The sequence below is a fragment of the Phocoena sinus genome, chromosome 8 (assembly GCF_008692025.1).
Source record: "Phocoena sinus isolate mPhoSin1 chromosome 8, mPhoSin1.pri, whole genome shotgun sequence".
In the NCBI taxonomy this organism is placed as follows: domain Eukaryota; kingdom Metazoa; phylum Chordata; class Mammalia; order Artiodactyla; family Phocoenidae; genus Phocoena; species Phocoena sinus.
Window position 1 is genome coordinate 12,301,582 of NC_045770.1, and position 27,331 is coordinate 12,328,912.

At 40.4% G+C, this 27,331-nt stretch overlaps 1 protein-coding gene across 5 annotated transcripts in view; it reads right to left on the bottom strand.

Annotated features, from left to right (window-relative positions):
• Positions 1 to 12,289: 12,289 nt before the first annotated feature.
• ARHGEF12 (Rho guanine nucleotide exchange factor 12) overlaps positions 12,290 to 27,331 on the bottom strand; it is a 145,030-nt gene continuing 129,988 nt past the window's right edge. For all 5 annotated transcript variants that reach the window (XM_032639869.1, XM_032639870.1, XM_032639868.1 and 2 more), the window contains 11 exons: positions 26,098 to 26,175; positions 24,902 to 24,977; positions 24,205 to 24,372; positions 23,267 to 23,354; positions 22,697 to 22,783; positions 22,480 to 22,559; positions 21,951 to 22,184; positions 19,329 to 19,799; positions 18,132 to 18,448; positions 16,928 to 16,997; positions 12,290 to 16,387 (listed from right to left, as the gene is read on the bottom strand). In XM_032639869.1, the coding sequence (XP_032495760.1) occupies positions 16,377 to 16,387; positions 16,928 to 16,997; positions 18,132 to 18,448; positions 19,329 to 19,799; positions 21,951 to 22,184; positions 22,480 to 22,559; positions 22,697 to 22,783; positions 23,267 to 23,354; positions 24,205 to 24,372; positions 24,902 to 24,977; positions 26,098 to 26,175 (1,680 nt within the window). In that variant the 3' untranslated portion in view covers positions 12,290 to 16,376. The remainder of the gene's footprint in view (positions 16,388 to 16,927; positions 16,998 to 18,131; positions 18,449 to 19,328; positions 19,800 to 21,950; positions 22,185 to 22,479; positions 22,560 to 22,696; positions 22,784 to 23,266; positions 23,355 to 24,204; positions 24,373 to 24,901; positions 24,978 to 26,097; positions 26,176 to 27,331) is intronic.

Genomic DNA, 27,331 nt, shown 5'->3' on the forward strand with positions numbered 1-27,331 from the left:
CTTTTTAAATGACTTCTTATAACACACACACATGCATACAGATGCAGAAATGGAAACAGTGAGTGGAGCAAAAGGAAAAAGTATCTCCATATATCTACTGCTTTTAAGGCTCCGAATCAGACTGTAGCTCCTGCTAGCGGAAGGATGGTTTTCTTCACGCATTTTCAAGCACTTGGGTGAAGCCTGGCACACACAATAATACCTTGTTCTTCAGCGTACAAATTGACCCCAAGTCACCCTTCCCCCAGTCTGATGGATGCACTGCTTTTTAAATGCTAATTAATTAGGCGCACTGTAGAGGTGATTATGATTGACTTAGAAATTTGGTGGGGAAAGAGGAATAAAGAAAGTAAACTGAAAAACTAAAACCCACCACAAGAAGAAGAAACAAGTAGAGCCAAGCAACATTGCCTACACAGAAAGACATTTAATAACCAAAACAGGAAGCAAGTCTTCCCTGTCCCAACTCCCAAGGAAAAGATTTTTACTTTTCCATAGTGCTCTAGGGATCTGGTTTATGGAGTAGTTGGATAAAGCGGTAGTTGGGGGCAGGCGTGAGAGAGGTTATTAAATAACAAGTTACTGCTGAGGATGTGTTTTCAATCTTCAGCTGGGTTTGGTGAACAGCTGCTTAATGGCTACTACTAGGCACCAGGCCCTGCCCCAGAGGTGGGGGACACACATGGTCCCTCACCCCTGTGAGGTCCAGAGAGTCAACCCCATTGATTCCAGTCCTCTTCGCAACACTGCTGCCCCTGCACCTTCCTCATTAAAGGCAAAATAAATCTGAATGCAGGAGTAAATACGTTTGGATACATTTCTTACAGGTAAACATATGCAAATGGATAGTAAGAGTTTGCAGGATAAATACTCTTCAATTCTGTCATCAGGTAGGTGCCTAGCCCATCTCATAACAATTAACATTTGTACGGCACTTCACAGTTGACAAAGTGTTTTCATGGCCACCATCACATGGGTTCCTCATCTCAGCGCTTGTGACAATGTTATCGTCATTTTCAAAGTTAGGGAAAGTAACCTGTTCAGTAGTAAATCATGAGCCCCCAAGTTGTATTTTCTGATTTTAAACCAGAAAATTCCCCTTCTGTTATGGTTATATTTTAACTCTGCCCTCCTCATGTAATACATATAGAACCTGTGGTATAGAGGGTGTAACTGACAAAGCAATGCCACTTCTTGGTTAGGTGAGCTACAGTCCAGACTTAAACTCCTTAAACTTCCAGGCTCTCTCCTTGTTAACGGAGCCAAGCCAGCAATTTTGCCCTGGGCTAAATGAAAAGATCAAAATGTTCTTTGTGGAATGAAAAACGAGGTGAAACCAAAATACCTGGAAAATTCAACCTATCACTTGAAATAAGAGCAAAAGTTAAATGTTACTTTTAAATCAATCTTACTTTTTAAAGTGAGTTCCCAGTGTATTTTATTTCTGTCTCTTATTTTGTGCCTTGTTTTATATACATCTCCCCCAGGGGCAGGGTCTAATGTTTATTAATTTAATAGAACATATTTGGAAAACATCCCCTAGGATGATATGCGTTGTCCACTATACCTTTTTTTTTTTTTTTTTTTTTGGTCATTAGGGCTAAAACGCAACTCCCATGTACTCTAGGTTCTTAATCCAGACAGAACTATGCTATTCTTTGTGTTTTACTGACCATATGGTTGCCATTTAATAAATGTTAGATAATAAAAATAGAAGCAGTGCTTCCAAGTGACAATATCTGAACATCTCATTAAGCACCAAGTAAGGTAAACGAGCTGCCATCACACATGTGGATCTGCGCGCATCCCTAGGCTGCTACAAAAGACACAGACCAGTTGGTCTCCCACCGGACGTGCTGGACAGCATTTTTTCACTCACCGCCAAGGAAAGAGAAAGAAAAACCAGCCTCTTTTTGTTCAGCTCTCTTCCCTAATTATACCTGGGATCCAAATAAAGAAAATACAGCACACATAATCAGAAACAATTGAGAAGTAAATGAAAAGCAACAGAGTGGAGGGTTTAATCACATTATCAGTAGCAGGGTCAGAGGGACAGATGGGAGCGTCAAATTATCTACAGTGGCATGAAACGGAGAAAGAGATTCAAAACCAGAGGAGACGATTCAAGAAATTAAGCTTGGTTTCCATGTTAATTCAAAACGGTTTGGGGGCTTAAGGAAGGAGGAAGCAATGATAACTCCAGCAGGGAAACTGCTCATTAACATCCTAGCAAAACAATAACCTCCGATAATAGGAAATATTATGATGTCTCCAGATAACAGAGAGAAATTCAGATTTATTCTCCCATCCATGGAGTTCAGCTTAATAGAGTATATTCAACACAGCTGAAATAAATATCAACAAGACGGTTAAAACATTGATTAGGGGCAATATTTCACACTCCTGACATCTGGAAACAAACCACTTAGAAAAGCAGGCGAGGACACTACTACATATAAAATAGACAGCTAATAAGGTCCTACTGTATAGCACAGGGAACTCTACTCAATACTCTGTAATGACCTGTACAAGGAAAGAATCTAAAAAAAGAGTGGATATATGTGTATGTATAACGGATTCCCTTTGCCGTACGCCTGAAACTAACACAACCTTGTAAATCAACATACTCCAATAAAATTTTTTAAAAAAGGGCTTCCCTGGTGGCGCAGTGGTTGAGAGTCTGCCTGCAAGGGACGCGGGTTCGTTCCCCGGTCCGGGAGGGTCCCACGTGCCACGGAGCGGCTGGGCCCGTAAGCCGTGGCCGCTGAGCCTGCGCATCGGGAGCCTGTGCTCCGCGGCGGGAGGGGCCGCAGCAGCAGTGAGGGGCCTGCGTACTGAAGGGGGGAAAAAAAAAGGCAGGCAGGGAGATTTAGGTTCTTTTATTCCTCTGAAAGTAACACTGGCTGCTGTTCCAGCTACCCAGCGGGAGGGAATGAGGTAGGGGGTGGGGAGGAGGAAGCAGAGGGAATGAGAGGTGGGAGTGTATGCTCCCTTGGTGCAAAGCTATTGAAGGTAGCTACTACTGGGTTTATTACAGTATTTTATGAAGCAATACAGGAGATTACCCAGACATCTTCAGCTAACACCAGGATTGCACTAGACATGTAATGTGACAAACAGCTTGTAAAAGGTTACCAAATATTCTCGATGATGGAGCCTGCATCAACTGTCTCCTGTCTAGGACTTGGTGCCCCATAATTTCAGAGCACTTGTCTAACCTTCGCCAAAACAAGGACAAGCAGGCTGAGGTTAGGACAAGAATCTAGGAAACAACTCCTTGTTGCTTTCACACACATTACCAACTATCTTTCTTTGTATGTCTTTTAATTACCAAAGAGCGTTGGGATATTCGGAAGGTTTGGGTCAGCTGCCTTATGCTAAATGACTCCTGTCAACCCTCTTAGTGTTATTGGATCTTTGGGGGGGGAAATAAATGCGAGCTCTCCGGCATCTTGCCTGGTCACCATACCGCTGTCGAGATCCCAAAGCACCTCGGATCCCTTGCCACACTGTGCAGGTACCTCTTGAAGGGAAAAACAAAACTGTCGGCAAACTGACATCACTGACAGTAAACGCATCAGTAGAGCCTATCAAGATTCTTAAATGAAACCGACAAAAAACCATCTTCACCGCTTGTTCCCATAATGTTATTGTCCTGTGTTCCTCAACTTGGTGCTCTAGACTTCTGGGGCTATTGGACCACCAAATCATTAAGTGTAGTAATTGGGTCCTTACTAGGTATTCGGTGCAGTTGAAAGAGCAGGCGATAAATAACAAAAAACTAAGCGTTACCACTTAGGGAGTGCCGACTGCACTTTACATGCATTGTTTCATTTCCTCAGTGCAACCCTGTGAGGCAGGTACCATTACTTCCCCCATTTTGCAGATGATGAAACTGAGCCTTAGTGACGTTAACTAACGTGCCCAACGTCATGCAAGTTAGTAAGTGGCAAAGCCAAGACTGTCTGACGTCCAAAGTCCGTGTTCCGTATGCACTGTGCCACATACACCAGTTAGAGGTCCAAAAACATGGAATGCGTTACTGTGTGAGAGAGTAAGTTCCCCATGACAGGAGATGTTTAAGCATCTCCAGTGTAAGTAGAGGATGGATGAAAGCATTGAATCCCTCGGTGTGGAGCCGGAGTAGGTGATCTCCGAGGTACTTTTCTCTTCCATTTTTTAAAAGGTATAATTCACATGCCATAAAATTCACCCTTCTAAAGTGTACAGTTCAATGGTTTTTAGTATATTTGCATTGTTGCATAACCATCACCACTACCTAATCCCAGAACATTTTCCTCACCACAAAAAATTCCAGAATATTTTAACCACTCCATACCCTTAGCAGTGTCCCCTCTCCCCAGCCTCTGACAACCAGTAATCTACTTTCGGTCTCTGTGGACTTACTTATTCTAGACATTTCATATAAATGAATCATATAATATATGGTCCTTTGTAACTGGTTTCTTCACTTAGTGTAATGTTTTCAAGTCCATCATGTTGTAGCATGTGTCAGTTCTTCATTTCTTTTTGTGGCTAAAGAACATTCCATTGTACGGATATGCACATTTCGTTTATCCATCCATCAGTTGGCAGACTCAGTATTTTCAACTCTTAGAATTTATGAACACAAGGCTCTCGTCCTTAATCCAGCTGGGACAACTCACATGTACGACTCGACTCAAGTCAGCTCCGGGGCTGTATGTGCAGCTTCTTGGTGGACATCCCCAAGCTGATATACTGCTGCCGGAAACTCAACATGGCCAAGTTAAACTAATCCTCCCCTCGAAGTCGGTCTCTCCTCCACGATTCCCGACTTCTGTTAAGGGCAATACCAATCTCTTAGGTCCACGAAACAGTCCCTTTTTTATGTGTTTTTGATTTTTTACTTTTTACATTTTTATTTTATTTTTTGGCCACACTGCACAGCATGCGGGATCTTAGTTCCCTGACTAGCGATTCCCCTGCAGTGGGAGTGTTAACCGCTAGACTGCCAGGGAAGTCCCTTTTTTCTTTTCCTTTGAGGCATAGTTGATTTACAATATCGAGTTAGTTTTAGGTGTATAGCACAGTGATGCAGCCAGATTCTTTTCCCTTACAGGTTATTACAAAATATTGAGTAGAGTTCCCTGTGCTATATAGTGGGTCCTTGTTGTTTACCTGTTTTATGTATAAGTAGTGTGTATATGTTAGTCTCAACCTCCTAATTTATTCCTCCCCCTTTCCCTTTCGGTGACCATAAGTTTGCAAAACTGTCATTTTTTTAAGCTCCTCCCTCTCCTATATGTTTAATATTAACTTACATGCGAACATCTGTAAATTCTATCTTAACTATACCATTTCCCCCTCATTCTGTCACTTAACCAAATTGGAGCTTCCTGTTGGATATTACAGCAGCTTTCACTAGTCTCTCTGCCTCCTAACTCTCCCATTTCTACTCTACACAACTCAGTGTAACTCAGTTGCTGAATTCATCTTTTTTATGTTCAGCTGCGTCCAAACCACTCCCAGGGTCAACCACCTTAAATGACAGGCAAAGTTCTGCCCCTGAGCCCAGTGTGAGGAACTGCAGTTTAGTAAGGGAGAAAGGTAGAAAAGTGATATTCATGTATTTGTCTTTGCCATTTGATTGTAAACACTTTTAGAAACAGTGGGGTGGGGCTTCCCTGGTGGCGCAGTGGTTGAGAGTCCGCCTGCCGATGCAGGGGACGCGGGTTCGTGCCCCGGTCCGGGAAGATCCCACATGCCACAGAGCGGCTGGGCCCGTGGGCCATGGCCGCTGAGCCTGCGCGTCCAGAGCCTGTGCTCTGCAACGGGAGAGGCCACAACAGTGAGAGGCCCGCGTACCACAAAAAAAAAAAAAAAAACAGTGGGGTGCCCTTTCCACAGTGGAGTGATAAAGATAGGCTTTGGTGGAAGACAGACCTTGCCTTGAATTCTGGCTGTTCCACTGGGAACATCATCGTCACCACTAGCTTCAGTTGCCTCATCTATTAAAAAAGGGGAGAACCACTTAGCTCTCAGGGTGCTTGTAAAGATTAGGGGTAGTGTACAGAAAGGGTGCAGCACCTAGCCCCATAGTTGGTACTAATAAACTGTGGCTACTCCTTTCACACTCATGGTGGAGCCCTCCCCAAACGTGGCACCCTGCACTGTACAGAGCGGGCCCTGGAGCATACACATCCTCTAAGTGGAAATGCAGCGGTCAGGTGGGGTACAAGGGAAAACCATGACTGCAGGAAGAGTTAGGCCAAGGGAACAGTAACTAGTGGTTGCAGAAAATGAAAAGGGTGATCTGGAGAAGAGAAGCGGGATCCAGTTAGACAGAGAGGAGGACCAGGTGCATTTCAGATGACGGACGTAGAAGCAAAGGTTGAGGCAGGACCTGGATGCCAGGTGAGGAAGGCAGGGAGGAGGCTAAACCCTCCTGGAGAAGCAGGTTCACGGCAGGCAGTAGAGGGAAATAAGGTTGGCTGGATAAATCATGAACATCTCAGACACTAAGCAGAGTTTAATCTCTGTAGAGCAGTAACCGTAAAGTCATCGTAGGCTCTTAGGCAGGCAAATGCGGCGATGAGCGTAGTGTTTTTGGAAAACCGGATGGGTAGCCGCGTGCGTGGCAGATGGGAGAGCACGAGGAGGCAATTCTCGCGGGGTTTTAGACATCCACACGTGTGGCAAAATGACCTGGCTCCAGCGGGAACAGAGCAAGGGCTAAATCAAAAAGACATTTTGAATGGAAAAAAAAAAAAAAAATCACAGGCCCTAGGAACAAGTACTATAAATGAGCTTGATCCCTAGCCTCCCTTCCCTAAGGCCTATGTTTTATTTTTTTTCTCAAACCATTTCAGACACTCTACTCCTCCAAGTCTTCGTTTTCTGAAACAAAGGTGGGAATCAGTTGACCAATTTATCAATAAACTCTTTAGTCGCTGCTGGTAAGCTATTCTGGCCCAAGGCAGAAAGATTCCTGCTCAGAACTTCAGAACTGAAGAGAGAGGAAGAAGGAAGTTGGAAATGTAAGTTAATCCATCATAACTCATGTCTGAAGACCCAGAATCTTCCCTACACACTCCTCCTAGAATGCAGATACCCGTCCCCCTCCCCTCCCCGAAGCAAACACTAGGCTTTATATGTATTGCAGCTAAATGTCACTGACTGCTGTGGCAGGTTAGAATGTATCCCAAAGGGCACAATTTCTAAAAGAAAAAAAAGTGACAGTCAAGAATATGAGTCTTCTACTTTCAGTAGGTGGCATGGCATAGGAACAGTCTTGTCCTTGAGCTGTTAGTTTATAAATATTGGATTGCATGGAAGCTTCCAAGTTCTCTGGGACTTCTTGTGGCTGGACCAGTTTTTCTGATAGTGCATTTTCTTGCTAAATAATCGATCCAGCTAGCTCATGTTGTGGGCACTCAATCACTGTAAATTCTCTAAGTTTCATAAACCTTTCAGAATCGGCCATCACTCGGGACATGAGCTGGGATGAAGATAAGATCTGTCAGCCTCCCCTCAGCCGATGCTCAGAAAGTCTCCTCTGAACCAGGAATGTCAGATCTTCTTCCAGAAAAAACCCCAAGTTTCTCGTAAAGTGCAGCGAGATCAGGACAAAATAAAAATTCAAATAACACTTCATCAGACTATAGGTGACACTGAACTAGAGGAAGCTATCAAAATAAGAAGATAAATATTCCAAAGAATAGGAGAAAAAGAAATGTCCTTCAGTGAGTGATACTAAAATTATACTCTTATTTGGAGCAACATAATACGAGGTGGGGAAAGGATAGAGCCTCCCTGAGACTAGCCAGCAAGCAAGAGGTAAGCTGCCTCTAGGTTCCTGTGTCCATTTCACAGACTTGCTCAGTGTAAGATGAGAAAACAGAGGCTCAGATAAAGTAAGGACTTATTCTAGGTTAGACAACCTGCTAACAGAACAGAGTGGAAAGAACTCAAATATGGTGTGGTTCTGCTTCCCTGGCCCTATGTATGGTCCTCTTCCTATGGATAGGAGGGAAGGCAGAGAGAAATCCAGAAACCCTGCCACACACTGGGCTTCAGGCCATGATGTCTGCGTTTGGGTTCTCCAGAAAAGGTCGTCTTAAAGTACTATCGTGATTTGAATATGAAAATCACTCATGCTCTTTAGTGCTGTAGGAGTGGTGATCAGTGCATTTTTAGGAAAACACAAACTCTCATTAAAATTACCACAATATAACTCTTTCTCCCATTAATTAAAAAAAATGAAAGCAGTCATATATTTTAAGAGAATGAAGATGTTTCAGAACTGCCAAGATCTAGCTTTAAATGGAAGATAAACCCAAGTAGTAGTAGCACATTGCATTATAGAAGGGGGCAAGATGAAAACCACTAATTCCACATGATTACTGAAATTTCTGGAACATCTACTACCACCACACTCCACCCCGTTATAATAGTAGCATAAAAACAGCACAATATACAGGTTTCTCTAAAACTGCACCGGTTTTTTGTCTCCCTTCCTTCCTTCCTTCCTTCTTTCCTTCCATTTAGAAGAACAATCAGGTTAAACAAGTATATTATTATAGAGGTCAGCAACCAAGTCTTTAAAAATGAACATACACACAATATCACACACCCTAAGAACCTAGGGTTTAGACACACAAAACCATTATAAAACATGAAATATGGCTGTATTGGTAAGAGATATTTAACATATTCTAAATTTATTAATCATTTTTCACCTTTCCTGCTTTAAGTACTTAAATCTTACAATGAAAAAAAACCTTTGGAGAGACACCAGTTACATATTTGATGATTTCTCACTTACCAATTCTTCCAACAACTGTTAGGATAAGTATTATTTACCCCAATTTACAGATTAGAAAATGGAAACTGAGAGAGTAATCTGCTCAAGGTTGCATAGCAAGTAAGGAGAAGAGGTGGAATTGAACCCAGATCATCTAAGTCCAGGCCCTTTTCACTACGTCAACAATTCTGCAAGTGTGGTCTGCAAGCCTCTGGGGGTCTCCAAGCCCCTTTCATAGTGTCCAGGGAGTCAAAACTATTTTCACTACTAAGCATCCAGGGAGTAAAACTATTAAACTACTAAAACATCATTTGCCTTTTCACTATGTTAACATTTGCACTAATGGTGCAAAAAAGCAATGGAGGGTAAAGCTGCTGGCATCTTAGCCTAAGTCAAGGTAATGACAGTAAAGTTCACTAAGAGTCACGGCTTTCTTCACTGCCACTCACTTGCAATACAAACACTGCCAGTTTCACTTCAGAATGCCCTTGATGAAGCAGTAAAAATTAAAAACTTTATTAAATCTCAACCCTTGAGTACACATCTTTTAACAACTCTGTGACAAAATGGGAAATATGCATAAAGCACCTCTGCCATGTACAAAAGTACCCCAGTTGTGTCTAAAGGAAAAGTACTTGTGCAATTGCTGGAGTTGGGTGCTAAACTAGCCACTATTTCCCCCCGCCCCCGCCAAATGGAGGATTATTTGAACTTGAAAGAATGACTGGTAAGGCGATGCTATTCAGATTTCTGTATTTGGCAGATATTTTCTCAAAACTGAAAAAAGTGAGCCTGTATCTGAAGGAAAACAACTGTATTTGTTGCCAATGGTAAAGTGTGAGCCTTTAAGCCAAAATTAAAAGCTTTGGAAATTTGTATATACCGCCATGAGACTTTTCTGATGAGACTGGCTGTTGACATTAACCAATGTGATTTTTTTGATATTATATAAAGAAATGTATTAACATTTGAAGACCTGAATAATTCAGTAAACCAATATTTTCCCAATGATCAATACAGGGTATTACAAAATCATGCATGGGATGGGAAAAATATTCCATACTTTACACATTTAAAGTATTAAATGGATTGGTGCATTTGACTGTGACAAAGTATAAAAATTTCATTGATATGGCTTCAGATTCCACACTGCAGCTATGTTTTTTAAAAGTTACCACTTGTCGGGCTTCCCTGGTGGCGCAGTGGTTGACAGTCCGCCTGCCGATGCAGGGGACGCGGGTTCGTACCCCGGTCCGGGAGGATCCCACATGCCGTGGAGCGGCTGGGCCCGTGAGCCATGGCCGCTGAGCCTGTGTGTCCGGGGCCTGTGCTCCGCAATGGGAGAGGCCACAGCAGTGAGAGGCCCGCGTACCGCCAAAAAAAAAAAAAAAGTTACCACTTGTCAAATTTCAAAAAGAATATCTAAAATTATCTGAAAAAGCTATTATTTTCCCTTTTATAAATATATGTCTGTGTAAGGCTAGATTTTCCTCATCTATTTCAACCAAAACAATGTATCATACCAGACTGCACACAGAAGTAGATATTAGGATTCAGTTATCTTCTATTATGTCAGGTCTTAGAGATTTGAAAACTATAAAACACTCTTCTAAATAAAGAAGAGTGGAAAATATAGGAATTTTTCATAAAAACCTGTAATGGGTTTACCATTATTTTTAAATGAATTAGTGTTCTTATTACTTTTCTCATGTCTCATAAATTTTCTCATTTTAATTTCTAATAAAGTAAATATCGATATCTATAATAATCCACATGAACTTAAGTTCCTCCATAAGGTCAATAATTTTTAAGGGCATAAAGTGGTCCTGAGATCAAAAGGATTGAGAACTGCCACATTATATCATGCTAACTGCCTTTAATATTTAAAATAATAAGATAGTAGAAAAAATTTCTCTGTATAGACATTTCTCCAAAATTTTTTAAAAGATCACCAAGATGTACCGTAATTATTGTTACTGATCAGAATGTGTTCAGGCAGCCCCAACCCTGTGGTCACACCTACAAAGAAAGGGATCCTCTGAAATCAAATGCTGTAAAGGATGCCTTAACTTACGGGTTCGACAGCACCCCAATCAAATGAAGGGAAAGGACTAGAATAGAGAGCTCTGCCTACCTTTAAGGATTTCAAACCAAGGCCTCAGCTGATGCTCAGGGAATGATGATGTCTCGCTAGTAATAATAGGGGGCAAAACAATATATTCCCTTGAAGTGTTTTCAATCAGTCACAAGAATTATACTTGACGTTACAGAAAAAAAAAAGGAAAACACCTACATCTAGCTATTTATCTGTAATGTTTTATGACATCTGTCATAATAGGAAGATATCAAGTTCAATTGAAAAGCAAATTTTTCATCAGTATAGATCCTCTTACCTTTCAAGTCGGTATTAAAACTTTGGTGAGCCAGTCATCTGGCTTAAAGAGGATGGCAAAAAGTGGAAGTAATTGCTCACATGCAAAGACAGGGTTTGACCTTCTCCATTCCCGTAAGAAGATGGCTGTCTAGGAGCAAGTGGGAATAGTATGGGTATTTATTTCTTCTATCAGTTATGTTTATAAACAGGGCTAAGAGTACAGACAGGTTAATTTCTGCAAAGTACATTTGACTTAATTTTTTTTAACGTTTAAAAGATCTACAAAATCCTAAGCATTTTTATTAATATATTTTTTATTTTTTGGCCGCACCGTGGGGCTTGCGGGACCTCAGATCCCTGACCAGGGACTGACTCCTGGCCACCCCAGTGAAAGCCCAGAATCCTAACCACTAGGCAACCTGGGAACTCCCCCTAAGCATTTTTTATTATGCTTATTAGCTCTATCAGCCAAACGCCCTGCTGAGTGACTGGAAACTAAACTATTATCCCAAGAATAAATCAAAGTTTACCTCTGTGTCAAAACCAACATACAAAAAAGCCCAAAACTCAAGGTTTTGAAATGGGAGAGCTGAAATGGGATCCATAAAAGCACAGAAATGTTGTTAGTCTAGGAAGTCCAACATTGAGGATAAGAAAGGTAATAAAGATGTCTTACTTCATTTAGGGTAGCATTAAACCAAAGTTATATTTAAGTGAGCCATAAAAGCTGCCCCATTTATCCCACTAAAGTACACTTAAAATTTTTGTTATATATATTTTACCACCATTAAAAAAATAATGTAATACAGAAAAAAAATCATTGAATTGTACATTTTAAATGAGTAAATTGTATGTTATGTGAATTATATCCCAATAAAGCTGTTAGAAAAACAACAACAAAGCTGCCCCAGATGCTGGGGCAATTCCAGCTGTGAGTGTCCTCATGGAAGTTTATGTATTACGGAGATCAACTCGCTGGTCTCACTAGTAAAGATGCTCTAACAAGCAGGAAGATATCTGACAGTCATTGCCAGTAAGATCACTTAAGGCCTCCTTGGTGCTAAAACTTTTCTAATATAACTTGTATAAGACAAATCAAGAGGAATATAAATAAAAAGTCACATACTTGGTTCCTTTAAGCATATTTAATATTTGAACTCTCATTTTCTATTTTCCCAGACCCCAGAAAACAGAGTTTTTAGATGACCAATATTTTGTTCCAGAAACATACAGCCTTATCAGCTAATTCATAAAAGAGCTATTTTACAAAGGTACATCTGGATAATTAGAATAAAGTCTTTTAGGCATTTCAAAATGTGATCAGTAAAAATACATGATTATTAATAAAGTTTTTTTTTTAAGATAGCTCCAGATTTCTTTAAAAGTAATTTCTGTTAAAGAGTACATGATTGTATGGTGAACAAGGAAAATAAAATGTTCTAGCAGGAAGAGGCTGACTGAGAATAACCCACAGCGTGCATTACAGTTATGTTTGCAGTACGTCTGCTTAGCCATCGGCACCTGGAAAGGGTGGACAGGGCTTCCTTCTAGGAGGTACAATTTTTTCCTAGCAATTTATTTTCAAAACCGTCAGTACCAGTGGGGAAGAATGAGGCAAAGGAACTCTTTTCTTGAGGAAAAAACAATTTTTCAGATCACTTTGAAAAGGGGCAGAAAAGTCAGCAAAGACATGATTTACAAAACAAAAATTGTAATACTGGGGGCAAAAAAGCTAGCCAGCAGAAAGCTGACTGGAAGTTCCTGCTCATTTTCTGTTTGAGGTCTTCTGTACACAGTTCTGAACGGTGCCCCCCGTGACATATAGGGAAGGAAATATTGACCAAAGCTCTAGTAGCTCAAAATAACATCACATACCACCTTCAAAGAAGACAGCTTCCAGTTTGAAATACAGAAGCTCCACATAATACACCAAATTTAACAATATCAAAACGAAAAAAAAAGTATGCGAGTAAAAGACAACTCACAGGAAGCCTAATTATTTTCTTTAGCTTTGAAAATAAGGAAAAAATGGGCTCTTCTCTACTATCACACTAGCTCCCCACCCGCTTCCATAAACACATTAACAAAAAAACTTTAGAGGGACTCATCCCTTCTAACAGCTGTTATAGTTGTTTTAGGGAAAAGAAAGCCAAAAAGCTTATAAAATATACCTTCTGTGCAGCATAACATAATAGTAACCGTTTAGGTCCTAATAGCCAAGACAACTCAAGCAGTCCAAGTTAGCTGATTTTAAAGTATGCCAAATATATCGTTTCTAGGGCAGTGATCATGACTTTAAATTACAGCACTCTGGGGGTTTGTTGATTTGCCTTGATTAATTCTGTTCTCTGAAAAGGAAGGAGACACTCCAAATGTAATTTGCCACTTAATAGCAAAGGAGCCATTAGGGCCACATGAGAGAGCACAGGGTCACAGCAGGTCACTACAATAGAGCTCAAACCCAGCTCTCCTGCTCCGGGAAGGTTGCTTTGTCTACCACCCTTGGATCTTTCCGTATGGAAGTAGATTCCAACTTCTAGTCACATAACTTTGAGAAAATGGCTTCGATGGTAACCAGCCTCACTCAAAGACAGGGTGAATACCTAATTCCATCATTCTGAAAGGCAGGTAGAGTATCAAAGTCGAATGGATGTGATTATAATGGCCAAAAGAAAATAAGAGGGTGTGGGAGGCCAGCATGAGAAGAAGGGAAGAAGTTAGGTTGGTAAGATAAAAAGAACACTCAAAATTGTGGAATCTATTCAGAATTAGACTTCATTTGGGGGCTTTGTTTGACAATCTGGATACGAATTTATTTGGAAGTACTAGAGCTATGGTCAAAATATTTTTCCAGTTAGCCCTGTTTTTGTTCCAAGGAGAGGTTAAACTTCAGGAAAAAGAAAAGCAAATAGTTGCTAAGGACAAGGGACTGGCTGAGCTAGAAGAGAAACCAAAACTCTGCTAACCTACAAAGCTTCTTTAAAGGAATGAGTGCTAGCGAATTATGCAATTACCCTGTAGCGTCTGAAGTTAAGATGAAAGTTCTATTTGTATTTACCATTCTCTTGATTAACTGTCCACAGATGGTATTAGTGTCAAGTAACTACAGGTGTAATTCTTTTAGTTGGGAGTGACTACATTATTTCCAGCAGCACAATGTAACCATTTGGTTTTTACTTGCTTCTCTTAAGAGATACAGAAAGTTCAAGTCCCAAGCTTTACTTATATATTAGCCTCTGCTTCTAAAAATTTTAATCCCATTTTGATTTAATTTATACTTGGGCTACAACTCAAAATAAAATTCTAATTTATAGATGAGGTCCAACAATCCAAGTTGGTCTACTTAAAAACACAGATCAGGTCTGGAAAAACACAAACAGGAATCTGGACGTAGATGAGCTTGTTAAGTTGTAGTGGTGTTTATAAAAGTAGTTGGGAATCCTTACCACTTGTGATGAGGGGAAATTTATATATATATATATATATAATATATATTATATATATATATAATATACAATATATATATTTTATATATATATATATGTATATATTTGGGCAGAGGGTGGGGGGATGGCAAGGAAGAGTAAAATTACATCCTAACTACCCACAGAGTTCAGAGGGCACTACTGAAAGACATGAGCAGTGGATGAACTCCTTGCATACTAACAGAATTTTCATATTTGACAAATGATTTAGTTTTAGTTGGCAAAAATACTCCAAAACATACATACCTGATGCACAAAGAAAACCACAGAAAGCCACCAGAACTGAAGGAGTTCTCAAGTTACAGTTCTGAAACATTTATCCTCTGGAGGGTGCTGCCAGTACTACTATTCATTCTAGAGCAGGCAGTTACCAATGCCTTGCCTGCAGTATCCAGTGTATGTTCTGGTCTGCAATTTTTAAGGTCAGTCACGCACCAGTGTGGAAAAAGCTCCAGCAGTGAAGTCAGAGGAAGTGCTTCTGGAGCTGGTTGGAGCAGCTCTGTCTTCTCCACCACAGCTTTCTCTGCTCCACTCTCGGCTCTCTTTTTAACTCAAAGAGCCCTTTGGCACCATCAGTGCAAAAATTAGAGTCAAACCTCCAGGTACTAAAATGTTACTGGCCTTATAATCAGCAGTACCCGTGGCTAATGAAAGCCATTGTTCAACTCAGTAGTGATTCAGTTACACAACCTTCCCAGACTCTCACCCGCTCCCACCCCACCTTCCTTCAGCGACCCCCGCCCCTGCCACCACCTGAAGCATCGCCGTTTGCTTGTTTTTACTTCCTGCTCAATCTGCAGGGGTAATTTTACACAAGTGCCAAAGTCTAACGTATAATTATAAAAATGAAACAATACCAAGAATAACAAACTTACAGTCAAGAAAATAAAATTTGCTTTCCTCTCCCTCCCAAATCCCAACCCTCAACAGAAAAGGAGACAATAGAAGAAAATACACCCATTTTCAAGTGCCTGCTCTTTAGTACATTGAGGATTCCTGTTCATTGGGAGTGGATCCCAGCTACAGAGAGGAGGTGCTTGCCTCGGGTGGGAGGAAGCCCTACCTGGGAGCGCAGAGCTCAAGTCCTCTGCACTCAGGAGTCCCAGCAGACTACGCTTTTGAGGTGGCCCTCAGACGAGCAGCCTACTGGATAGCAGAGGCCACGGGATACAGTTTGGTGGAGGCCACATGCTTCCCCCGCCCTGCTTACCCCGTCCTGCTCTTCACCTCTCTACCCCACCTCCTAATACCCCGTACTGAACTCTGCTTCGGGAGCAATCGATGCTTGGGTGTACTAAATACAAAGGGCTAAAACTCTCACTACTCAATTAAAACAAAACATGGCAAAATAAAAATTAAAATGTGCTTTCAAATACGGAATGAAGTCAAATAAATACATCTGATTTTCTCTTTTTCTTAAGTCTAAGTAAAATTTCATATTCTACACCCAAAGCTCTATACATTTGGTTTTTGTTCTGAATCAAAATGCATTTCTGATAGTGAGGAGAGCAGAGTGAGAGAACGGACGTCCCCTCACTGACAGACTAGTGCAGCTGCCAGGCTGTGAAGAACCAGTCCCGCTCCGGGCCCCTGGGGCGTGGCTACCCCAGGGTGTTTGCAAGCAGGTCCTCTGTCACACACTCTCTCTGCGTCCACACTGGAGCCAGGACGTGGTGATACAAGGCCGATGCTCAAATCCAACAGCCTGCAGTCACCTCCAGGACACGCGGCTCTAACTTTTATCTGGGAAGAACAAGGAGATGAGGAGATCAAATCAGGAAGAAAGAACGAATTAAAATGAACACTTAGGGAATATATTTGAAATGTGTGGACACTGTTAACACCTTTATTTCTGGATCAGAATAGCCTCATCCAAAAGCATGAGAGCGAATGAACACAAATGGCTGCACTGAACACAAATCCGTCGGTAGCCACAGGGGGACACTGCTTTCGCCGTCAGGGGAGACACAAAAGCACAGCAAGACCTGAGGGGGACCTGCCTCCACCACTAGGGAGCCTCAGTTTCCTGGGCCCACCACAGCTCTGCCTTCTGCTTTTGCAAAGGTGAAGAAAGACAGAAGGAGGGTGGCGTGGGGACTGAGCTGTGTCAGTAGACAGCGGCCTCTGCTTGATATATGATGTTTGGAAACAGGCAGTTTTTCTAAGACAGAGAAGAAATGGAATCTCAGAAGGTTTCCACTTTAGAGAATAATAAATCATTTCATTCAATGCACTGTTCAGGCAGGATGATTCTTGAGTCTGAAATCCACGGTTTTCACATACCTGAGTGCTTGTCTGTGAGGGCTGATCCAGCCAGCCTTTGGCAAAGAATGCTGTAACTTTCCTCCACCTTCTGTAAAATAAAACCCATAGGTTTTTCATTTGAACATCATGAAAAATTTATTTTGAAAATAGGAAAGAAGCCTTTTTTATATTATAGGGACATGCTTCCAAATTTCAACATTAACTTCATTAAAAATTTTGTTAGTAGGCGAAAAAAGTAAATTTCATTCCTTTTACCTGTTCCTCTCTTGAGTGAGTAACTTAAAATGTTCCCATACAGAAGAAAGTAGAGGAGAGGGCGACCGGTAGAGGTGATTACCCCACCGACCCCCTCCCCGCCCGGAGTCACCCTGAAAATGGTCCCACATGCGGCATGAACTAAATTAGAGCCAGTGTGCCCTCAGTGGCCTTTTAGAATCTTATCAGCCACAGGGTGACCCTACATATAACCTATGAAGACGGGAAAACCTACCACATGAAGTTAAAAGAAAAAGTAAGGGAGATCAGTCTTTAGCTAAGAGGCTAAGGACACTTTAAATTCTGGTCCCTGAAACCTCTACTAAATGATGTCATGACAAACATTTGGGCTCTAGCAGCTGTGCCTACTGATGGCAAACTTATAAAGTCCTGTTGTCAGAAATGACCACACAGGTCAGTTTTGCAATGGTGGCTTATGCAGCGACATTATCAATTTACAGAACTCCCACTCATAGGCAGGCCTTTAAATTACAGGAGCCACTGGAGACAATTTCTGTCACAGCACCTGGGAAACTACCAACATCACCTAACAATTCACAGATAATTAACAGGTTATGGCAAGTTAAAGCATTTCCCAGCCTAGATTCCTAACTACACCAACCCCACCTATCTCAGCTCACTGCCCATATCTTCTCATGGAGGCCAGCCAATCACCCCAAATATATTTAGGTTCTTAAACTTAGAAACCCATACAAACACACAGTTTACAGAGCTACAATTGTTTCTGTTCTTGTGATCAGATTAAAAAATGCTGATCTCGGTTTTTCATCCAGGTCTATTCACATCCAGGTCTATTTCATCCAGGTCTATTCAATCGTCAAAGAAAACATACAAATCTAGACCCTGAGCAAGGTTACTGACAACAGCCTGTTAATCATTCTACACTTCCTCTCTGCTAAATGTGTTTTTTATATCCGAGTCCCAAGGATGCTGAAGTCTGAGGTACCTTTAAGTGTTCAAGGTCAGCCTCTATCTTACGAATGTACTCCATGATCTGGCTTGGTGAATCTGCACTAGAGGCGGGACTCCGGATCTCAGGACAGGAATCCTCCATAGCTCCCCAGCGCTGCTGGACCAGGAATTCCGGGGTGAAAGGTGAAACTGCCCCATCAGAATGAGGATTCTGGGGAGAACGCTGCTGCCGGCGGGTAGAGTCCATAGAGGGGATGCCCGCCGCGGGCTGCGGGGGAAGCGAGGAAGCAACCTCCTCATCCGTGGAGCTCTCCTGCGCTGTTTCACAGCCATCAAGGGTCAAACAGGTTCCTATCGATGGAGACAGAACAGCTTGATGAGATTAGTGCTGCCATCATCACATCAGAAAACAGACGTGGGGCGATCTGCTGACAACTTTAAAAGTTATTAAAGCAGGGGAAAGGCCATTAATTCCCAAATTCCCAGGTTAAGCTTTAAGTACCTCAGAATTTTCTTACATCAGGTTAAAGGTAAACTTAGGAAACTTTCTTGGTAATTTCTGAGTAACTTCATATTCGTTAGCATTTTAAAAGTGAAAAGCCGAAAACTACCGAGTCCCTACATGATCTTGCCACCACCCTCCCTGCCGAACACCAGCCTTGCTCCATCTCCCACCACTGTCTCCCTCACCCTGCACTCTTTAACCACAGAACGCCTGCTCCTGCCTCACAGCCTGTGTGCTCTTCTTCTCTGCTGGAACACTCTACTTCCAGGTACCCACATGGCTTCTTCCTTCACTTCCCTTGGGTCTCTGTTCACATGCTACCTCCTGAGAGGCCTTCTTCCCTCATCACCTCGTCTGCCCCCATTACCCTCTGTCCCTCAGTCTGACTTATTTTTCCTCCTAATTCTTACTATCTGACATCTATTTATTTGTTAACTCCTTTACAGTTAGTTACTCCTTCCCCAAGCAGTGCTTAAGCATCATGACAATGGTGGATTTTTCCGTGTTTTATTCCATGCTGTATCTCCCAGCACCTAGGATAGGGTGTGGCACAGGGTAGATTCAGTATTTATTTATTGCATGAAAGAACAGATACTACACACACACACACACACACACACACACACACACACGAGAGAATGCTTGGATACCCGAGCGACATCCATTTCAGCACATAGGACAAATAACAATGATTGAAATCAAAGTTTAAATGCGAAAGGAACTTGCCTGAGATGCGCAAATTAACATCCTTCTCTTCCTTTTTAACTGCTCCATCACCTTCTGATGGATTATCATCACTATGTGCTTCACGGGCATCAAAAAAGTGCTCTCCACTCTCATCAAGACCCCCTTCTGGCTCTGCGGGAGGCATCTCTGGGGTCATGACCATGTGGTCCATTACTAAAATGTTACTTGCCTGGCTATCTTGGAATGCCAGTACCACTGAATCCCGTGGAGCAGAAGATTCAGTTGAAGTCCGTGGACTGTAACAAGTTGAAATGTCACCAGTTCCAGTTCTAAAGGGCATCTGTCCTTCACAAGGATGATAGGCCTTAATATTGTCAGGCTTCTGGGTTCCACTGTCTGCCTGCACCCCCAGAGAGGCTGTCCTGCATCTTGGGAAATGTGGCCAGTCTTCCTGAGTGCTCTTCTCAGTCAAACCCAGCTGTTGTACCAGCAACTGCTTCAACAAACCCACTAAAAGATTTAGGAAGGGGGGAAAAGACACACGCATTCACAACTATAACCTCAAACTGACAGAATTAAATTAGAGGAATGATCAATTCTCTTAAAGTAAGTACCGTTTTAGTAACATGCAGGCAAAAATATTAATTTCATACAGTCATTTTTTGTTTTGAGAAATGAAATAAAACACCATCTAGAGAAAATTTAACATCAAACTTGTCTTTAAAAAAATTTAAGAATTCTCAGTGGGAATTCTCTTATTATTCTCCTATATGCCTACCTCCACATTTTCTACCATATAACTGGAATAATACCCCAAAGGTACTTCTTAAAAGGATGTTGAAAAGCCGTGTTAATCTAGACAAAAGAACCTGAAAGTTCTGCTTTTTCCAGAGGCAGACACTATCTACATAGGCATTATTTTTTTCTAATTTTATTAGACACAGAGAACATTTATCTTATCATCTATAATAACCCAAAGAATTTCCTTAAATGGTGAAGAAGAAAGTAAAACTGCCCTGTAAATTTAATTCCAATGTTTGGTAGCATACATAATTTCAAAGGATAAGGAAATATTTATTAGTTTTTTAAAATGACCTCACTAGTACCACAGCTTCCTTTGGTTGTTGAATATAGAATGGATTTAATTTTAAATGGACAAGTGCGTGCTGTGAGGTCACTCACCCAATGAGAGGGACACTGGGACAATGTTAGTGGAACCATCAGAAATCATTACCACTGTTAACTCTATGAGTCTAGAATAAATTAGGTTTTAAAGAACTTGACCAATTCTGTACTTTCAATTCGGCCTTAATTTCTATCTTCTGTCTCTTTAAATAAAGTTTCCACATAGGTTTGGGTCTTTGACCCTCCTTCTTTTTGCTCTGCAGTCACTTCCTGAGAGACGCTATGAATACTTATGGCTTTGACACTCAGATCCATCTCTCTCCCTGACCTCCTCCAAAATTCTAGTCTTAAAACTCAACTTCCTGCTCATCCTTCCTCTTAAATGGCTTGCCATTCATTACCATAATCTCAACATGTTTTAAAATTAAGCCCATAACCTATGGCAAAGAAAAGGAGGAAAAAAGAAAGTGTAGCAGTGGTGGTCTTTTCTAATTTTTATTTCTGACAAAAATACTGAAATTATCTCTAAATAGTCCCTTACCTTTGCCCTCACAGCCAAAGAAGCCAATTGTTTTAAGTATCTGTTGGTTTCTCACTTTATTTTTATTCTTCTAACACCATTCTAGCCCAAACCCTTTTCGCCTCAAGCCCAGACCACTCCAACTGTATTCCCATTCAAATCCTTCTGCAGATCTCAGCCAGAGTAATCTTTTTCCATTAGTCATACCCCCTAGCTTAGCAACTTCAAATGGTTCTTTCTCTGCAGCTAAAGCAATCATTCTCAGCCTTTTTCCCACCTCCAATACACCTGAGACATGTGATCCGCTCGCACCTGTAGCAGTGGTTCTCAACCAGGCTGGAGAGGGAGTGGGTGGCTAACCAAGTGGCAAGGACCACACATTCGTGTGTGTGTGTGCGTGTGCGTGCGTGTGCGAGTGCGTGTGCGAGAAGGATGGGTCTTGGTGAAGAATACTACAATCTCCACAAGAAAACAGAAGAATATCTGTAGCCTGAAGAATTCCTCAAAACCCTGCAGCCTGCCACCCTTCAAGTCTGGAGGACTCAACCTGCTCTTCAAGGTCCACAACAGCCGGGGTCAACAACGCGTCCTCCACCTTTCTAACCTTGTCCCCCATGACTCCTTTAGCTTGTGCGGTCTGCCCCAGGCCAGCTGCCCTACCCACTGCTCTCGGAACACCCTCAGAGTTTTTGCCTCTGTGTTTTGGTCCTATCTGGTCCTACCATTTTTCTTGTCTGACTGACTTCTATATATTCTGCTAAATACCTATCTGAATTTTACCCATTCTTCAAGGCAATAATCACACCTCTCTGGTTTTCTAATGCCTCCCTTCTCTGGTCACGCCAACCAGATCAATTTTGACATACCTATAATGTTTTTTTTACTTAAGAAGGTGAGGGAAAGTTTTCTCTCATCTTCCCAACTAGATTGTAAAACTCTTGAAGGGAAAATTCATGGTACATTACAAAACTCTGGTGCTTACTAAGTATCTGTATTAACTTACGAATAAAACTTACAATTCCTTAGTGCATCCAATGCCCACCGCTCTTCTGAGACAGGCAAGTGTGGATCTGGGATTGTGATTTGATAATTGACTCCAACTTCCTTTAGAGTTCCATCTGCATGCTGCTCCTTTGCAAACTGTCTCTCAGCCACAAAGAGATCATCCACCTCCGATTTCCCAGAGGTATCCAGTGAATGAGATTGAGGTTTTGACGACATTAAAGGAGACTCTAATCCCAAATCTCTGTCTGTTCAATGGAACAGAAAAAGTAGAACGTATCTTAACAAAACTTTTAACGTGAAGCATTCAGGAAATATTTGGAAAAAAATAACCGCATGAGCTACAGAGACTGTCCGCTAAGTAAAATACACGGCACTCAGTGCAGTGTGATAATGGTACACAGAAGGCGCACAAGCAAATTTTGTTAAAGTGAATAGCTGATGCCAGATCCTGCATAAACCAAGAGAGTTAACGTTTCTTCACATTTTATTGAGTAACATGTAGACTCCATTCTTCCAGGTTAACTTAACAGATCAGTTTACCTGGACTCTGCAGACCAGTGACTGAAATGCCATGATGTTCCACTTTTAATTTTGGAGGTTCTTCTTCATCATTGTCTCCTCTATGGAAGGGAAAAAAAAAATCTTTCAGCTTCATGAGGTGCCTAAACATCAGTGCAACAAAACGTTTATAATTATCTATTCTTCCTCTGACCAAAACCACAAAGTCGTTCCTACTCGGAAGCAAAGGCAGACTCACTCGCAAGGTGGCGACTGTGGCAGTGGAATTGGCTTTGTGGACTGCTCCTTCACTGACGCTGCCATCCGACAGATTAGGTCCTGCCAGCTGCAGGAAGTTTGAAAAGAATACAGAACACAGGAGGGAAAGGAAAAAGAAACACACTTTAAATACACTCAGAAAGCAAAAATAAAAACTAACAAACCATACCAGAAACCAAATCAAACCAACAGTCAAAAAACACTATTTCTGCCAGAGAATAGCTTTATTTTGGTGACATACTATTAAGTAGAGATTATAAAACCTAACAATGTTATGGATACACTACCCATGAAAAAAACTTCACTTGAAGCTTCTGAGAATTTTTTCTTTAGGAAAGATACTTTCAATAGGATAGAACCAAAATAAGAGAGATCCATCTAAAAAGGAACAAATTCTTAGAAGAACACCTCTCAAAGAAGACAGAGGAAGTACTTGTTTCCACATCGTTTTTGGTTTTCAAAGTCCTTTTACAAAAGCAGTTAAATTGTGGAATATTATATTCAGGATAATAAAACATATTAGAGCAAGGTAGCTATATCCAGTACATACACAGTCTTTTCAGAAACTGTCTGTGCCACCAGTTCATAAATTTGGGCTCCATTGTCAGACATGGAGATGACGAATAAAGCTTTGTTATCTGGGAAAACAAGACAAAAATTACTCTAACAATATGACCCACAGAGGCTGGGAAAGATGTTTCTAGGGTCCTGGTATTATTCTGCATCTTAATTTAGGTAAAGGTTACACCTGATCACTTTGTAAACACACATTCACTTTGTAAAACTCATCAAACTGTAACTTAAAATTTGTGCAAATTATTGTATGTTAAACTATATATAATATACTTTAATAAAACAGAGATTATAAAAGCTAGCACTAATTCCACAGTAATTTATTAAAAACAAGTGTCAACGTATCTAAATTACTGAGCTATAAACACTATTGCTCTTTTTGCATTTATTCTGAATTGCCCTTTTGCTAAACAGTTAGTAACATCCAGCGCGTGTTGGAGAAAAGGGGTCATAAGTTTATCTTACCACTATGGAACTAACAAGTTTTAAAAGGGATCTCCTTACTAGTACAGTTAATATGTAACTTCCTAACTGAAACTGATTTTTAAAAACCTAAACCACACCTACTTCTTCAGTTTTTGCCTTTTCCCCACCATATCAAAAAATGAAACCTTTTCAACGGGATTACCTCCAATTCATTGTCTTCACTAGTGTCATCAATGATTTGAACATGACATAAAGACAAAAGTAATATGCAGAAATTTTTCAAATGCAGAAAATTATTCAGAGAATCTAAGCATCCTCAATAATTTGGGGGTATTCACGTCCTAAGCAGTAAATAAATTTCATTTGATCTGTATAAGAATAGAAAAGGAACAAAACTCTACGCCAGCCGTGCTACTTCAACGACACTGAGTATCTTATGCAACGTCACGGTGAACCTGGAGGTTAGCGTCATTCAGCAGACATACTCGCCTGTTGCCACTTGTCGAACCAACACAGTATTCAACTTGATGACAGGGCTAAAGGTGTGTTTGCTATCACCTGTAGATGCCAGAATCTTACTATGACACCTTAACACCAGTCTATCGTCCTGCTTTTGTAACAATACAAGAATATCTTCCAGCAGCAAAGTGTATAGATCTAGAAATAAAGATGTAGGAGAGGTGATCAGGACAGAAATTGAGACGTGTTTTATAAACTTGATAACAATCTGACATCAAAAACTGATTTCTGTTAAATCTAGTAAATTTTAAAAATGTACTTGCTATTGTATTTTTTTAATTTCATTTTTAAATAATTCATCTTTAATGTATTACACCAAAGTGTCTGTTTGTGACTGACAAGAGATAAAAAACACTGGTTCTTCACCACAGATAGTTTGAGATACAGTGGTTTAAAGGAAGCTGAGACTCATTAGAATACAAGGATGGAGACAGGACTGAATCATGACAAAATTTTCTGCTTCATCCCCAAATGAGTATTTAACATGCTTCACATATAACAAAATAACATAAGCAGATCTTCTGTAAATGAGTAATAACACAAAGTACCACTGCTAATTGCTGTCACTGAAAAATGTGAACGGCTATCTCTTCTCTTTGGCATAAGGAAAACTTCCTATTCTTTTCCTTTCTCCACACTCCCCCAAACCAACAGACAGTACACCTACCAATAGTTTTATCTCTATTCACCTTCCAAACCAATGGCCCTTCGTGAATCATCTTCCTTTTTGTTAAATCCAAATTCTGCCAAAATAAAGAGAATTACACACAAATTATTTCCAAGCACTAAGTGAGATGATATTCCATTTAGTCTCCTTTCCAGAAATTCTTACTATAAAAGATACCATTTACATTCACTATTATTGATATCCGTCAACTACTGAAAATGGAATAAAAATCAGGTTCAAGTAAGCTGCATAAAATTTTCTAGAAAGGAAAAAGCATCTTGCAGAAAAACATTCAGGAGTACTGTCTTCCAAATTTCACTCTAAACAGAGGTAATAGCTAATGAAAATGAAGCTGTAAATATTCAGCTACTAGATTCTCAACCCCTTCCTTATTTTTTCTATGAATAACTAACTAGATGAGGATGATGTATAGCTTATCTGTAAGAAGCCTCTGATCTAGGCTCTCATTCCAAAAAAAGTTCTAAGGAATAGCATTTCACAGAAGTCCAGGTAGTACTGAGGCTTGCTCTAAATATCAATAACTTAATAAGAGAATCATCTTTTAGCATAAGTAGCTCTAGAAAAATCTCATTCTCTGGAAGTTAAGGGGCTCAGCATATTAGCATGCTTTTTGATAAGCTCTTAAAATAAATAAATAAAAGTCTATTTTAACAGCCACCAAATAAATCTGCCAGAACAACCAGTGAAACAGTATAAGAAAGACTTAAAATCCTAAGTGACTCAATACAAAAGCTCCATGTACTAGAAGGGGCAATTAATAAATATTTTACTATCATTCCTGTAATGGTTTCAACTTTTATGCTTTTGAAGAGCTTCACAGAAAAATATTTATCTTCCTTTACTCAAAAATCTGGAAATTTCCCACAGTAAACAGCCTTACTCTTATTCAAACTACAGAACACAATAAAATTAATTTTAATAATAAGTAATGTTCCTTGGTCTCCTATAAATCCTTGTCACAGGAAGTTAGTTTCACATAAAATATTCCCCTACTGAAAGACTAAAGCAATCCTCACACAGACCAAGACATTTAAAAGGAAGAAGAGAACCATAAATACAGACAATCTATGATGCAAGAACTCCTTCAGGTGATGTATGTTCCCACTGAGATGTTAATTACCTTCCAAGTCTTTAGCAAATTTTATGTTTTTAATTATGATTAGACCATCCCTTACCCTGAGCTCTTCAACATTTGGGTACTCTGACAACTTCAGATTGGAGGTATCAAGGCGACGCTGATAATCTTCTAAGCGCTGAAAATGAGACAGGAAACAGCTAAGGTTACTGCTTTGGATATCGATGACCTCCCTGTTCCTAGATCAAATGGACACTGTACCTGCATTCTGCTGAACTCTGCAACATCAGACACAACCGACAACTCACGCTTCCTTAAAACACTCCCTTCTGTTGGCTTTGGTGATATTACCCTCTCCTAACTTTCCTCCTACCTCGTTAGCTGTTCTTTTCCAATCTTCTTTTCAAACTCTCTGGCTGCTAACTAGCATATATTTACTTTCTAAATATGTAAATAATGTGCATGGCACAGAATTCAGAAGGTAATATAAGGCACACAATAAACAGTAAGTCTCCCTCTAACCCTGTCCTCTTGCCTTCCCAGCCCCAATTTTCCCTAAAGAAGAAACCTCTAATACCCATTTCTTGGGTAGCCTATGAGAAAAACTCTAAGAAAAAAGAATACATATGGAGGTAAGCACGCTTGGCTCTGTTGCGTGTAGGTATAGCTTTTAAAAAAGAACTATATGGTAACATAATACATTCATATGTGTATTACTCATTCAAAAGGTAATGCAATATATTCATATACACATTTCTCTCTCTCTCTCCCTGTGTGTGTGTGTGTGTGTGTGTGTGTGTGTGTTTATCAGTCATCAATATATCTTGGAGACTGTTCCACATTAGCACATAGAGAGAGAGTAGTCTATTTTTCCAGTGGCTGCATGGTATTCAACTCTGTGAATGAACTATAGTTTTTTTAACTACACCTTACTGATGGACATGTATATTAGAATGAATTTCTAGAGAAACAACTGTTGGACTGACTAAAGGGTACATTTTTCCCCAAGATTATAAAAATTTCCAAATATACAGCCAAGTCTGAATGTGTACAGTAAACACCCATATACCCACCATCTACATTCCACAACTAACATTTGCTACATTTGTTTTATCATATACCTATCCATCTATTCACCCCTCTATCTATCCATCAATCCAGCTTATATTTTGGACGTGTCTCAAAATGATATAACACACTTTATCTCTAAACATTTTAGCATGCATCTCATTAACAAGAGTTCAATATTTATCGACCGTTCTTTTTTTAAATTAAAATTTACATACAGTGAAATGTACACACTTTAAGTATACCTTTCCACCAGTTTTTACCAA